At 57.9% G+C, this 15112-nt stretch overlaps 1 protein-coding gene across 3 annotated transcripts; it reads right to left on the reverse strand.

Moving 5' to 3' along the window:
* Positions 1 to 1109: 1109 nt before the first annotated feature.
* LSR (lipolysis stimulated lipoprotein receptor) lies at positions 1110 to 14762 on the reverse strand. Of its 3 annotated transcripts, XM_035704596.2 has the most exons (10): positions 14589 to 14762; positions 13059 to 13403; positions 7869 to 7988; positions 6021 to 6077; positions 5311 to 5457; positions 2694 to 2855; positions 2480 to 2539; positions 2248 to 2379; positions 1347 to 1975; positions 1110 to 1254 (listed from the first exon to the last, which is right to left on the reverse strand). In XM_035704596.2, the coding sequence occupies exons 1-10, from the start codon at positions 14695 to 14697 to the stop codon at positions 1219 to 1221; spliced, it is 1797 nt and encodes a 598-aa protein (XP_035560489.1). In that variant the 5' UTR covers positions 14698 to 14762; the 3' UTR covers positions 1110 to 1218. The 3 variants fall into 3 exon arrangements, with proteins under 3 accessions (XP_035560489.1, XP_025277477.1, XP_048951349.1); XM_025421692.3 differs by lacking the exon at positions 6021 to 6077 and having other exon boundaries at positions 14589 to 14748; XM_049095392.1 differs by lacking the exons at positions 5311 to 5457; positions 6021 to 6077 and having other exon boundaries at positions 14589 to 14754.
* Between the last annotated feature and the right edge of the window lie 350 nt (positions 14763 to 15112).

The raw sequence follows: 15112 nt of genomic DNA on the forward strand, positions 1-15112 counted from the left end.
GCCCGGCGCTCACGCCGCGCGGCAGGAGGGGACGGAGGAGACACGGGAGCCGCTCGCGCTGATCACGGGGACAAACAGTGGGGTCATGTGAGGAGGAGATGCCGCCGCCGCCGCCGCCGCCGCTGCTCCTGCAGCCGCCGCCGCCGCCTCCGCCCGCCCGCCCGCCGGCTCCCGGCGGCTCCCGGCTCCGGGACGCAGCGCGGCCGCCCCCCGCCCGCTGCACGCGGCCCTCGGGCCTCCTTCCCTGAGCAGCGGCCGCCGCTGCCGCGACTTTTTTTTGAACCCGGCCCGCCCCGGATGGCTGCCGCCTGTCCCCCGGCTCGCCGGCTCGCGCGTCCGCCGCCCGGCCTGGCCCAGTCCGGCGGCGGATCGCTGCTGCAGCCGCCGCGGCTTTCTATTTTTTCCTCCTTTTTTTTCCTCCTTTACTTGAGCTGCGCGCGCGCGGCGGCGGCGGCGGCGGCGGCGGCGGCGGCGGCGCGAGCCCGGGGCCGACGCGCGCGGGGGGAGGGCAGCCCCCGGGGAGCGCGCGCGCTGTGTCTCGGATGGCGGGCGGGCGCGCGCGGGCCCGGGTCTCGGCGGGGCGCGGGGTCGCCGCCGGCGCCTCCGCGGCCGCCCTGCACGCGCCGCCGGGCCGCCCGAGGGGAACGCGGGCCCGGATGGAACGCCGGGGGACCCGGAGGAGGGGCTGCGGCCGCCGGGGCCGAGGCGGGCTGCGGGGTCTGGACACAGTAAAGTAGGTCGGACTCGGGGGGAGGTGAACGGGGTTGAAGGGGAGAGGAGCGCGCACGCGCGCTCCCGGCGGCCGGTCGGAGGTGCGCGAAGGCGGAGGCCGGGGCGCATGCGCACGTCCGGGCGGGGCCGGGGCCGGGGCGCGCACGCAGGGCGGGGCGGAGTCGGCGCGGGGCACGTACTCCCGGCCCGGGGAGGAAGGCAGAGCCCGGGCGGCCCGCGGCCGCGGCGGGAGTCGGTCCGGGGGTTAGGCTGCACACGCGTCCGCGGGCTCCTGCACACTCGCGGGCGCGCACACGCACACGCACCCGCACACGCAGCAGCCGCCCGGGCTCCCCACCTCGCGCGGCAGAAGAAACACGTCCCGCTAGACACAGGCCTTGTGATCATAAGTTTTATTAGACTTAGGAGGGCAAGATCATCAATAGTTCCTCAAATTAAAAAAAAAGGAAAAAAAAAAAGTACAAAAGGTACATACAAAACGTGAGATCAGACGATTAAACTCTCCCGACTCAGGGCCAAGTTCTGCGAGGGAGGAAGAAGAGGGGTGTGAGCTGGGGCCGACTGGTCGGGGTCCAGGAAGGGTCTTCTAGGGCTGGGAAGGAGGGGGCACTCACCTTCTTAAGCCTCCGCTCCCGTGAGGCCTGGGAGTCCGTCTCCGAGTAAGGGGGGGGCGCTGGGGGGTAGTAGGCCTCCTCCTCCTCTTCCTCCCTGTAAGCTCTCCTCCTCTCCGCTGGCCCCTTTTTCCTCAAAGCCTCTTCCAGTAGCCGCCCATCATACTGGGGGTCCCCAGACCTGGAGCCATCCTCCCGAGAGTCCCGGGAGCGGTGGTTGCGGGACCTAGGGTCAGCATGAGGGCGGTCTCTAGGCCTGAAGTCATCGTAGTGGGGATCCCGGGGGTGTGGAAACTCCCTTGGGCCATCTTGATCGTAGAGGTCATCTCGGCTTCGGCTTCTGGGACGACCGTAGGCTTGACCTCTCCTCCTCCGACTTGGGGGAGACCTCCTCCCTGATTCAGCAGAGCTCGGCCGGGTGAGGTCATCCAGCGCATCCACAGATCGGGCCCGGGGCCTCGCGGCCCCCCAGCCACTCCCTGGCCGCTCTGTGGGGGGCTCTTGCTCCCACCGTCTGGGACTCCGGGGGGAGTGGCGATCCCATTCCTCATCCCGGATTGGGGTAAGGGCAGGACCTCGGGACGGCCGGGATCTCCAGTCGTCCTCATGGAGGGAGGTGACTTCACTCATAGCTGTAGGGAAGGGGGGTGTCACTGACTGTGAGGTCAGGAACGCCAAGGCCCAGCACTGTCACCCACTTGGTCATATGCTTTCAAGGGGGCCCTAGACTTCTCATTTTTAAAGTGCTGACGTGCAGGGTGCTGTACACCTCTCACTGTGGCTGTGGTAGGGAAGGAGGTTCTATGTCCAGGATTTGCAGCAAGTGTACCTGGGGCAGGTGTCAGGGAGACGTGCTCCTCCCTCCCCACTCAGGAACCCCTCCAACTGCAAGGCTCACACTCACCCCGCTCTACACGGCCATTGGGGGCGCCAGGTCGGGAGGGATCAAAGTTGGCCAGCTCTTTCTCCATGTAGTATAGGACCCGCATGGAGTCATCCTGCTGGCTGGCCTGAATCCTGTAGCCACTGCGGACTTCTAAGGACAGGAGTTGGAGGTGATCAGTGTAGGAGAACAGCTGCTGACCCAGCCCCCTCCCGTAAAGACTCGTCCAACCTTGTTAACAACTGGTTCTCACCAGAGGTCACGCTGCTGTCTGTGTCACGAAGCAGGGGTACCTGGGAGCTGTGGCCGCCAACTGAGGGAGATTGACCGAACCGTGAGTGGCTGTGCCCCGAAACAAAGCTCTCCGTACCCAGCCCCCAGTCCCCTTCCTTCAGCCCCAGACCCCTTAGTACCCAAATGCCCAGCCTACCCCTGCCCCAGCCACTCCTGGTTCCACCAGGCCTCACCTGAGCTATTCCTGTCGAAGTCTCCAGGGTACCCGTTGTAGAGAGGCCCCATGGGAATCATGGCTGGCGGGGGTGGGGTCTTGGCAGGGGAGAGGTGAGCGTAGGTGCTGGGGGCGTATATGCTTGGGACGCCTGAAGTGGCAGCTTTGCCAGCTGCATACACTGGAGAGGACACACGTGAGAGGACACACGTTATGAGAAGGCAGGGAGCCAAGCTGCCCTCTGCTGTGTTAGAGGGTCTGGAGGGACCCGTGCCCGGACCTTCTTTCCAACCCCCAGGTGTGGGGCTTCCCCAGATGCTTAGACTGGTTTCCACAGAGTTCGCGAGATTCAGGACATCAGCTTCATTGAACCCACACCTCCTGTGCTTCCTCACACAGGTTTTGGGGCAGGGGGTGCACGCTGGCAGCCACAGCTCCAATCTGGCTAGCTAATATGTTTGACTGTATGATGGTTTGCCAACATCGGATGAGGTTTTACATTCAACCCCAGCTCTGTAGCCACCTTATCAGGAGATGGGGCCACCCCAGGCCTGGGTTCTTACAGAGCAGTTGGGGGGGCAAAGATGCCCCTTTAGATAAAGCCCATGTGTTAGACCCACTAGCCGGATTCAAGTGTTCCCTTTGGCAGGTAAGCCACCATTCCAGAAAATGCATCATCTGTGGGGAATCCCAAGCCCACTCCCTTATGGCTGCTGGGTTCTCCAGGCCCAGACGCAATGGGAATCATTCTGAGGCAGAAGCGTGGGAGCCTCAGAGTTCACTTGCCTCGGCCAAGAAGCAAAGTACCTCTAGTGTTTCCAGCCCGAGGGCCACACCCGCTCCCACCCTGGCGTGGCTCTAGGCCGGATAGCTCAAGGGCAAATCCTCCTTGCTGCCTTCCTCCCCAGGCAAGAGGCAGGGTTCAGGCGGCTGCTCTGGTGTCAGAGTCCCTGGGAAGCTGACAGGGCACTGGGGGACTCAGGAAGCCCCCTCCTCAGATTCAGTTTGGAAGCAGAAGGCTCAGCGCTCAGCAGCCCCAGGAGAAGCCCCTCAGTAGCTCAGGGGACCTGGCACTTCATAACCAGCCGCGGGAGTTGCTGTTCCTGGCAGGCTCGGCAGGGTTGTGGCCCTGGCAAAAGGAACTGGGTCTCCGCAGTGAGTTAATGGCTTCCCTGTTGGAAGTTTCAGGGTCTCAGGATGAAGGAACGTGGCCTTGGGACAGACATTTGCCATCCTGGCCCTGGCCTTCATGAGTGGGGTAACTGCAAACTTGGTTGCGGCCCCCAGAGCTGGGGGTGTCCCTCCTCACCTGTGATGGGGACTAACAGCCACCGCCTGAGCAGGAAGCCCTCAGCTAAAAATGACAAGAGAAACAGGACGGCCAGCAGAGCCTCCAGAGAGCAGCAACTTTGAGGAACCAGGTTACCCAGTGCTGAGTTCACAGTCATAAAATTAGCCAGTGTGGACCGAGCGGCAGCCCCGTGCAGGGCGCCCACACAGTCTTCCCTGGATGCTCACAACGCCTCATGGGAACCTTGCAAAGGAGACTGTCTCAGGGAGCGAGTGAGTGGCATCTGAGGTCACCCAGTGGCTGTGGCAGGCCTGAGATTTGCTTCCTGGCCCTTGGTCACCACCCGTGCTGACAGCAACACATCTGGCAGCTAGCGGGTGAGCAACATTTCATGTAGGCTGAGCCCCGTGCCAGGTGCCAGACAGTGGGGAGGCCACTCATCAGGCTTCCAAGCAGGTAACCCAGCCAGCCAGGCCTCACACCTCCACCTGCCTGAGCAACTACGACCTCACTGAGAGTTGCCATCCCCCAGAGGAGAAATGGGGCGGTGTGGCAAGAGGGAGACTCACTTGCTTCCTCTCTTCCCACTTCCCTATTGGGTTTGCTCCCTCCCCCTTCATCTCTGGTCCCACGTCTGTCCCCAGTGCCCAAGAGACCTACTGTGACGTGCTAGAGATGTCCTTAAGCATAGAATCTGTGTAACACCCAGAGTGCCTGTGTGCATGGGGTTTTTGTAATTGTGTACATTATATCAGTGTTGTAAATCCTGTTTGGTTTCTTACCTTTTTCATTTAAAATTTTATTTTTAAAGGGAGCTTTACTGGGGGACCTGGGTGGCTCAGTCGGTTAAGCATCTGCCTTTGGCTCAAGTCATGATCCCGGGGTCCTGGGATGGTGCCCCCCATGCTGTTGGGTGTGGGGGGGGCGGCGGGGGAGGGTTCCTGCTCAGCAGGGAGCCTGCTTCCCCTTTCCCTCTGCCCATCCCGCCCCCTACTGGTGCTTCCTCTCTCTCTCTCTCTCTCTCTCTCAAATTAATAAAATCGTTGAACAAGGAAAAAAGAAAAGCTGTATTTTCCAGTGAATGATGTTTTGGACTATCTGAATTTTTTTCCCATGTGGATAAATTATGCTTTCAAAACAAACAACTGAAAATAAGTGAAAATTTAAAATAAATGAAAAGTTGAAGTATGTAAATGATCATCTAAAACAGCAGATGCTCCTTGGCCCACCTTCTCCCAAATTGCTCACCCCACACCCTCCGGACCAATGGCACTGCAGATGGCTCCCTCCACCCCCTGAACCCAGGGGGGAGGCCTGTGGGGGTGGGCATATGAGGGGCACTTACGGGCCTCGGGGCAGCAGCACTTCTCCGGGCAGCAGGGGCACCTGACATAGCAGCAGCAGGTGTGAGGGCAGCATTGACACCAGCAGATGCCCAGGAGGAGGAAGACGAGGAAGACAGCCAGGCAGACCACGACCACAAATAGCCAGTCTGCACAGAGAGAACAGGCCATGAGCAGGAGGCTGGGAGGGAAGAGGGGAAGAGGGACACAGGCACACAGGCACAGTGGGGCAATGCAGAGTCGGGGCCGAGAAGGGGGTGATGCCTACTGGGGAAGCTGCGATGCCTGCTGGATTCTCCAGCCCGATGCGGGGGGCACAGCAGCCGAGGGACGCCCACCCCCTCCGACCCAGGCCAGTCCTGAATTTAGGGAACCTACACTGGGCTCATCTGGCAAAGCCGAAAACGAGAGGTGACCTGGCTGGAGCGAGAACAGGATGTAGCTTCAGAGGAGGGTCAGAGAGCCAGCTGCCCAGATCCCACTCTCTAGAAGAGCACTGCAGGCACCAGTCAACAGGAGCCCCCTGCCTACACCCCAGGCCCCTCTGCAGCCAGCCCAGCCCCCCGCCGCCAAATCCCAGGGCCAGGTCACTAGGTGCCACAGAGCTGGAGTCAGGTAAGGTTAGTGGGGGTCCACAGGGAGCAATGTTTAGGTGGTGGAGAATACTTAGGAGCAGTAAACTGGGGGTTTGGGGGGGGACTCCACCCCGTACCTTCCATGGGCCCCGCCTGAAAACCAGGTAAGAGCTCGGCCACCCCCGAGGTCCTGCCTGGAGGGACAAAAGAGAGACAGATTATGCTGGCAAGGGCCAGCCCAGCCCGCCCCTACCCCGAAGCCAAGTTCAGGCTCATCTGGGTGAAGGTGTGTCCTGAAGCAGAGGGGCTGGTGGCCAAGGAGGGTCCTAGCACATGGTTCCTGCCCACCCACCCCCATGGATGCTATTTTCCAGAAGGCTTCCACATAATTTACCCACTCTCTCATCCCATGGGAAATTCTGTTGCCCCAGAGGGTTCCAGAACATACCCCACGGGTTTTGAAGGTTCAACCTCAGAGTGGGCACCCATCTTTTCCACATACATGGGTCCTATCACCCCAAAGGGCTCCATCTCCTGTGACAGGGACAGTCCTGTTCCATCAGGTGGGGTAGGCACGATGCCCTAGAGCCCATGAAAATGTTTTAATTTTATTTTAAAATCGGAAGGAAAAAAGAGTAATACTGAATATGTAGTAATTGTCTTTACAGCAACACAATCATAAACCATATGCCCATGAGGGCGGAAGTGCCACCGGCCCATAAAAATCATAGTAGGAACCTGCGTCCCAGCCCATTTCACGCATTCTGTCCCCTGTACAGACCCCATCTGCGGCCCAGCCGGTGCCTCCTCGAGGGCCACTGGCTGCTCTGTGCCCCACGAGGGTCCTACCGCCGGGGCACCCACACACCCCGTTCTGCATCAACAGGGCTCGCGCACTCGCTGCCACCTGCCCTCACGAGAAGGTTCTAGCATGCAGACCCAAAGTGGGGTCCCGTCCGTCAGGCCAAGACTGCTTGCAGAGAACACCAAGCCGTTCCTGCCTTTCTCACGCGCCTTCTCCCTCAGGTGTTCCAGAGACTTCGTGGTGTGATGACCTCATCGCTCGGACGATAATGGCCTGTGCACTCACGGGCCTCGCGCTTTAACAGTTTCCTGCTTTCAGTTTGTAACTAGCGTCAGGCAACCGTAGACGTCACCCACAAAAACTCAGACGGAAACTCTTTTGAGATCCTTAAGGGTTCTTTAAAGTGTTAAGCAGGTCCTGACGCTACGTTTTGAGAAATGCTAGACTGTGTGTTCTAGCAACGGACACACAGAGTTCTCCGGGTCACTGCTGCGTGCGCGGTCACCCAACGTGAGGTCTGTGATCCGAGCGCCCTGGAGCATGCCCCCGTCATGTGTGCTCATTCACACATGCGTTTCCTTGCATCATGCGTGCGATGATGGCAACGTACAGCCCCGCAGCACCGCACACACAGCACACGCCTCCCAAGGCCATAGGTGTTGGCTGCAACAGAGCATCCGGCTAATGGTGGCATCCCCTCGAGGCAGGGGGGCATCAGGGCCAGCGGGGGGCTGCTGGTGGGTACCCCACCCTGCCCTTAAGCATGTGGAGGCGGCCTCATCCTGAGCTTTGGGTGGCCCTGGGGATGTGGCAGGTGGGTCCAACCCCCACCCCCCCAGTTAGACACACCATCTGCCCTCCTCACTCACTGCCAATTAACTCTAAAAATGGGGGGATTTTTAAAAAAAGAGACCGGGAAGAGGTAGGGTCCCCAATTCTCTCCACTCTCAATTTGGCTCTGGCTTATCTGAAATGTGGGGGGGAGGGGGTCCTTGCCTGGGGTGCAGGGCACAGAGAAGCCCCCGTGACTGGCGGTGCCATGAGCGGAGAGCAAAGCAGGCGACAGAGTCCAGAGAGCGAGCGGAAGGGCAGAGGGCAGACACACAGAAGTGGCTGAAGAAGGGGGCCCTGGTCCCGGTTCCCAACCCCTTCCCAGGCCCTCAGGGCCCAACCCACTCACCCAGGACGATGAGCTCTGCATAGGCCTCGTTGTTCCCCTGGAGGTCCTGGGCCGAGACCACGGAGCAGTAATACACGCCACTGTCCCCCCAACCGGTCTGGTCAAAGGTCAGGTCAGCATCTGCAACAGGAGAGGGGTGAGGACACCTCGGGAGAGGATCAGAGCCTCCCCACGAGCACAGCAGGAAGGAACGGGGCACGAGAGCGGGGCTGCCGACGGCCCGGGGAACGTTACAGAATTTGTACCAAGGGTGTGCTACGTTTTAGGCTCTGCTGTAAACACTTAGTGAGCACAGGGTATTTCAACAAGTCTGTGAGGTGGGTCCTGTTACCTTTCCTGTTCTATAGATGAGAAACGAGGTCTGGCAAGGTTACCTAATCTGCCCCGTCCGAGTCATCAGTGGTGGAGCTGGATGGTCCGAGTCCAGAGCCTGGGCTGCAGTTATGGCCATCCTCTTACCTCTTCTCACGGCTAGGGTAACTCCCCGGACTCGAACCACCCCAGAACCTGGTGCCGACCCAGGGGCAAGGGGCCAGGGGCCTGGGGGGCGGGGCGAGGCAGAGATAAGTAGGCCAGATTCCAAAGATCAGGTGCCGCCCAGGCGTGAGACAGAGTGGCTGTGACAGAGAGATGAGGGCCGCCCCCAGTTCTGGAGTCGTGGGCCCCACATTCCAGGTCAGGCCTGGCGCTTGGGACGCTCAGGCTGGCAAGGAGCCTGTCAATTATGGCAGTAATGAAAGTCTTTCAGCACATCCGGTTTGCTCTCTACTCCTCAGGCCCTAATTAGTTAAAGCCCTTCAGTCATTCACTCACGTGGGTCAGGTGGGTGGAGGACCGCAGATGTGAATGGGCAGAGAGGAGCACCCCCAGAGCTCCCCAGCCGCTCTTGCTCCCTGGCTCCTGCCGACCTGCCCACCTCCTCGCCCCACGCACCCCCTGCCCTTCTCCAGGCTGACTCGGGGGATAGTAACCGTGTGCACCCCAGTCCGTTGCTGAGGGAATAAAAGAACTGGAGCCTTCTTCCTTCTTCAAAAGACCTCACGTCTATAGAAAAACCCTCCCGAGGTGCCTGGGTGGCTTCATCAGTCAAGCGTCTGACTCCTGATTTCAGCTCCAGTTGTGATCTCAGGGTCATGAGATGGAGGGAGCCCTGTCTCCCTGCCTCGGGCTCCATGCTCATCGGGGAGTCTGCTTGGGATTCTCTCTCCCTCTGCCCCTCTCCCACACCCACCCTCTCTGAAAAAGAAAAAAAAAGAGAGAGAGAGAGAGAGAGAGAGAAAGAAAAACCCTCCTATTGATGTCTTGGGCCTGTACTTCCAGGGCTCGTGCTACTCCCTCTGGCCGGCACTGGCTTCCCAGATGCTCACAGGGCTCGTTCCATCCTGCAAGCGTATCCCCGGCCTGGCCTGACTGCTCAACTGTTATCAGCCACCTTAGGGGCTGACCCTCCATGACCCCACACCCAGGAGAATGCAGGCTCCATGCAAGCATAATCCGGCGTGTCCTGGCCACTGCTGGGCCCCCAATGCTTGACACGGGGCCTTGGCCAGGACCTGGAAATGAACCCCTTCCCTCTTCATGCCCCCCTTCCTTAGCTCTTATTGTCCATTCCAGCATTCCGGACACATGGCTAAACTCAAACAGGCACTTGATACACTCATTCAATATTCAATACATAATTACCAAATGCACCCTATGTTCCCGGCAGTATCTGAGGCCCCGCTATCCTAGAGAACAGCAGTTCTCAAAATCGGATCTGTGGACCTTGAGGTCCCCCCAGAATCTTTTCAGGGCATCCTTGAGGTCAAGGTTATTATCATAATAATACTAACTAAGATGTTATGTGCCTTTTTCACCTAATCGCTCAGGAGTATGCGGTGAAGTTTTTCAGAGGCTCCAGGGTTGTGCTGTCACAATAAACTGAATGTAGAAGCAGCTTTGAGAAACCCGCCTCTTCTACTATTCAGGCAGACTTGAAGGAGGCGTGCAAAAATATAAAGCTAAAGCAACACCATACTCTTCATTACCGTTTTTTGCTTTGTTTTGGAAAATACAGTTATTTCTTCATAAAAAGCATGTTATGTATATTAACCTATAATGAGTTTGGTTATTGTCATGTTAAATATTTTTCAAACTTCCCTCAGTGTGCTAGATATAAAAACAAAGTTCTTTGAAGAATTTAAGAGTGAAAAAGAAAAAGCATAGAGGTCCGACAACCAACACATTTGAGAACCACTGCCACAGACAGGAGATATGAATCCCTGTGCTTACGAGCTTAGATCCTAACTGGGAAAGAAAGACAAACAAACAAATGTAAATAGGTCACATCAGATGGTGATAAGCTGTATGGAGAAAACTGATCAGGAAAAGCAGACAGAAAGTGCCAGAGTGGAGGTGGGAGTTGTGCAAATTTAAAAGGTGACAGGGAAGCCCTTCAGGTAAGGTGACCTACCGAGTAGTCGCGAAGGGGTGGAGGACACGCCACGGTCACATGTCTAGCCACCAATTATTGAGCTCTGTCTGCACTGGGTCCCTTTCCACGTATTTGCTCACTGAAACCTCACAAAACGCTCTACTACGTGCTCCTAAATCTTCCTGATTCACCATAACACCCTGTCGGCCCATCAGTTTTCAATTTTTCCACCTATGTCCTTAAATCAGACTGTAACCACATCTCTCCAAAATCAGAGCTCAGGGGCAGGTTCCCTACCCAATGCTGAGGAGGTGGATGGGAATCCCGTGCTACTGCCAAAGTTCATAGGCCGGGAGTTGAAATCTGGGCTCCATTGGGCCGGATCCCAGCCTCAGTGTGTTTTGTTTGGCCCGCATAATGTTTTCAAAGCCCACAAAAAATATGGCCTTCCAGCTTCTTTTGATCAATTCTAAGGCCTGGGCCCACCCCCTTCCTGCAAGGCGCACCCTGTTCCCGGTCTATGTCTGGTCCTGACATCACTTGGGCTGGGCATTGGCTTCATTGTTTTAGGTGCCAGGAGATGCTGGGTCTTCAGTTGAGAACAGAAGTGGGGCCTTCTCCAAATTCCTGGGTTCCTTATCTGTAGAGAGCAGAGGCAGCCCTCATCTCAGGGGTCCCATGGGCTCTTTTTAGCACTAATGGGTGGGAAGGGAGCCCCAAGCAGCCTGATGAGGTAGAAACAAGGCTCCTATCCTGGGGCTCCAGGTCACCCAAAGTGGGGAGGAATGCAGGGGTAGTAGGAGCCACCCTGGGCTGATGGACACTGAGGGTGCGCAGCGTTAGTTTATCTGGGACAACTTTCGGTTAAAACCCGGACAGCTGGTGCCCCCAGGAGCACCAAAAGGAGGTCCACTTTTCTCCATCCTCAAAGCTGGAGTGGAGGAAGCTCCTACGGCTCCCGGGTTTCCTGAGAGGACGCGCACACAATGGGTATTTACAAATTATGGCCTGTATCAAACACCCGAGCACGTCAAGGCAGCTTGAAACACCCAAACCCATGAGGCCTATGGAACACAGACAGTCTACCCCAGGAGAGCCTGAAGGTCACTCTCAGCAGAGGAGGCACAATTCCAGCTGGCCTTCAAGGACACTCTCGGTTTTGGGGTTATCCTGACTGGGCTGCTGGGCCATCGTGCCCGGTCCAGGCCAGAGAGGGTGCTGGGTAATGGGGAGGGGCCCATACAGGTTGAACCCCCAAGAAGCTCTCCCACCGCTGGAACAGCAGGATGCCTCAGGTTGAGCTGCTCAGGAAAATTCAAAGCAAGCAGATCCAGTCCCCCCTCCCCCAAACACGACTGAAGAGCTGGGTCCCTGGACACCTGCCTCTCATCCACAGACTAGCAAAGACCCCTCCCTTCAACCCCTCTGTCCCCAAGCCCAGAATGAAGACTCTAATCCTTGTGTAAGACGGTAAGAGGGTAAATCCATTAAGTGAGTTGAGTGTTTTCATCCCTTGCCCACTGCAGCCCGTCACCTTCCTCGAGGTGCTTTAGGGACTGGTCCTTCTAAAACCACATTCGCAAAAGATCTTAACGGTGGGCACCCGAGCCATTCCATTTAGCACATGGTCCTATTTGGTTTCCTTTCCTCTTGCTCTTTATCTGCCTGTTTACTGCCTGTGTCACCCCACTAGAATGTCATCTCCTTGAGGGCAGGGACCACGGCTGTCCCGATCACCACTTACATCCCCAGCACAACAGCAGCACCGACACTTAGGAGACGCTCGATAACTACCAAAAGAATGAGTGAACGACTCCCCACCTCCCTCTTACTTAGTCCCAACAGGCACTTCCTATTAGCTGGCAGCATTACGGTTAAGTGCAAGACTTCTGAGGGGTGCCTGGGTTCCAATTCCAGCTCCAGCTCCTTCCTAGCTCTGTGCCTAGACAGCCACTTGACCTCTCGGTGCCCCGGATGCTGTGAGTATAAAATGTGGTTGTGAGGACTGTATGGGACAAAGTGTGCAAGGTGCCTGGCAAGTTATAGGCTTTATCTGTTAAAAGCTCTCATCCTGTCAGTTCACTCAGGTTACCTCCTTGGTGAGCCCTTTGCTGACCACTCTGGGGCAAGTACAGGGGTCACAAGCTTGGAGAGGAGACCCAAAGTGGCTCACTTAGCCCCTTAGAATCCCAGCCCTGTTACCAGCTTTGTAACCCTGCGCAAGTCGCTTTACCTCTCCAGACCTGCATAAAATGACAACAGATCACACAATCACTGTGTGGTCTAAATGAGTTCATCCACATAAACCTGGATTAGAGCCTGGCACTTGGGAGGCCTCTAGAAGTTGTTATTTATATACAAGTTACTTACTGTTGCTGGAACTAGTATTATTATAGAACCCCCTGCTTCTCTTCTTTACCCTTGCATGTCCCAAGCACTTGATAGGATATGTTGTATTATCTCATTTGTCTCCCTCACCGGAATGCAAGCTCCCGGAGGGAAGGGTTTTGATGAATGTGTTTACTGCTGTATTCCCAGCTTCAAACGGTGCCTGTATATGTTAGGTGCTCGATGAATCTTTGTTGTTAAACAGTCTAGATGGCTGGACAAATGGGTGGATGGAAGGAGGGATTCCTCCCTTCATCAATCGTTTCAGACACTGGTGCTCAAGAGCTTTGAAGTGGGAAGCCAGGTTGGACACAAGGGAGTCACCACCACCATCACCACCACCACCACCCAAGCAAGCCCAGCCCCATCCCCTGCCCCGCCCGACATACTTCCTGTGATGGTGATCCTCCGGCCCTGGTAGTAGTCTCCCAGGGTCACAGCATTGCCCTGCTTGGTGGCCACGACCCGGACCGTGCGCATGCTGTCCTGGCACTCCACATACGGGTTGTAGCCGGGGTTACCGGCTGCCAGCTGGGCATTCAGTTGGTTGTCAGCACTGGCTGGGGAGAAGGCATCGGCGATACGGTCGCGGCAGAAAGACTTGTACTTCCAGATCACGATGGGTGCCGTAGGGGTTGTGGTCAATTGGTAAGTGCAGGGCAGGGTCACCGGCTGGAATAGGATCACCACGTGGTAGGGATCTGATACAGTCACCTGGATGGCACTGGCAGGGGCTGAGGGCGAGAGGAATGTTAGCAGGGCCTCTGTGAGCTCAGGGAGGTACTTCATTCAGCAGGAATGTGCAACACCACTTGTCACCAGTTTGACATTTAAAAGTATAATGGTTTTACAGAGCGCCTAGCACACATTGTTTCTTAATCCCTGGGACCGGTAGGTTCCGATAATCATGCCCATTTTATAGACCCATGGGGCTAACGTGGCAAATACAAAGTTGCACAGCCAGATTTCTTGGAACATCCTGTTCATCCCTCTTTCCAGAGCGTGGCCTCTGAACCACCCCAGCTCCCTCTTCCCTTAGCCATTCCCTCATGGAAAAGGCCACCACTGTGGCCTGTACAGGAAAGCGCACATGACCACCACAAAGCCGCACTCAAGGCCCTCCTGCAGAAAACCACCGCTAAAGGTTCCAAGTTATGCAGGGGTTTGGGGAGGAAGGGGGAGATTGTGGAGTTTTTCTATTCAACTATTTTGCCATGGAGTAGGTAAAGCCCCCATGGTGTCTCCATCAGCCTCCCACCTCGCCTTACCCAAAGCCAATTCAAATAAACACAACAAAAGTGCTTGGGGAAAGATAAGTCCCCTCCACACCCGCACCCGCACCCAAACAAACGCCCCATCCAGCTGAAAGCTTGCCAGCAGAAGGGGATTTCACACCGAATCCACACGTCCATCCCACCAGACCCTTAAGAGGACACTTCGGGACACTGGTTAGGACTGGAGTCCCCAGTCCTACACCCGCTCCAGGCCTGGGCACTGTTTCTTGAACTCTCTCTCCAGGAAGCGTCGGATCCAGCCCTCCTGCGTCCGCTCCCCGTTACCCCAAGGCTTAGAAACCTTAAGGTGCGCCCAAGTCCCCATCCTGGCCCTTCCCAGTGCTCGCGGGTGGGGTGGGGGGTCCTCCGTCCCTACACCACAAAGAGTCCCATTCTCCTCGCCGCTCCAGGGCTCGCGGTCCGGGGAGTTTCACTTCCTGCTGTCTCCGAACAAGGGCGGGGGAGCGCTCCCCGACCCCAAGGAGCAACTCCTCTCACTCCGGCACCCAAAGATTTCCCGAGACCCTCGGGATCAGCAGATCCCGGCCTCGGCTCGCCCCCTCCCCCAGCCCTCCTGCCCGCTCGGCGGTGGGGACTCCATCCATCGCCCTCCGCTGTGCCCTCCCGCCGCCCCGCTCTCCCTACCTGCGCACAAGGTGCTGAGAAAGAGGCACCCGAAGACGACCGCGCCCCAGCCCCGAGAGGCCGGCCGGGGGCCCACCCCCCCGGGGAGCCCGCGGGCCACTGGCGCCATCGCGGCCGTCTGGGCGCGCCCGGCCCGCGCGTCCCCTACTTGGTACCGAGAGGGTCGGGGGCGCGGCGCGCACCAAGGCGGGGAGGGGTGCAGTCTCCTCCCCTTCCCGCCTCCGCTCCGTGGCCCCCTAGAAGCCCACTCTGCCCCTGTCCCAGGACGTTAAAGGGCGGAAATAACGTGGACGAGGAGCACGGCTCCAGCTTTCGGGGAGAAACTTGCCCGACCCCCGGTGGCTCCCCGAGCCTCTCCACCCCCGCGCACTCGGGGGAATGGATCGGCCCAGGTACACGGGGCGAGCGCGCAGGGCTGGGCCCGGGGGTGGGCGGCGGGGAGGGGCTCCTCCGCCTCCCTCCCCGGAAGTGGGCTGACCCAGGTGCGCCCCGGCCCCCGAGGGTCGGAACCAAGTGACCAGCCC

Source organism: Canis lupus, chromosome 1 (genome assembly GCF_003254725.2).
Source record: "Canis lupus dingo isolate Sandy chromosome 1, ASM325472v2, whole genome shotgun sequence".
Classification (NCBI taxonomy): Eukaryota; Metazoa; Chordata; class Mammalia; order Carnivora; family Canidae; genus Canis; species Canis lupus.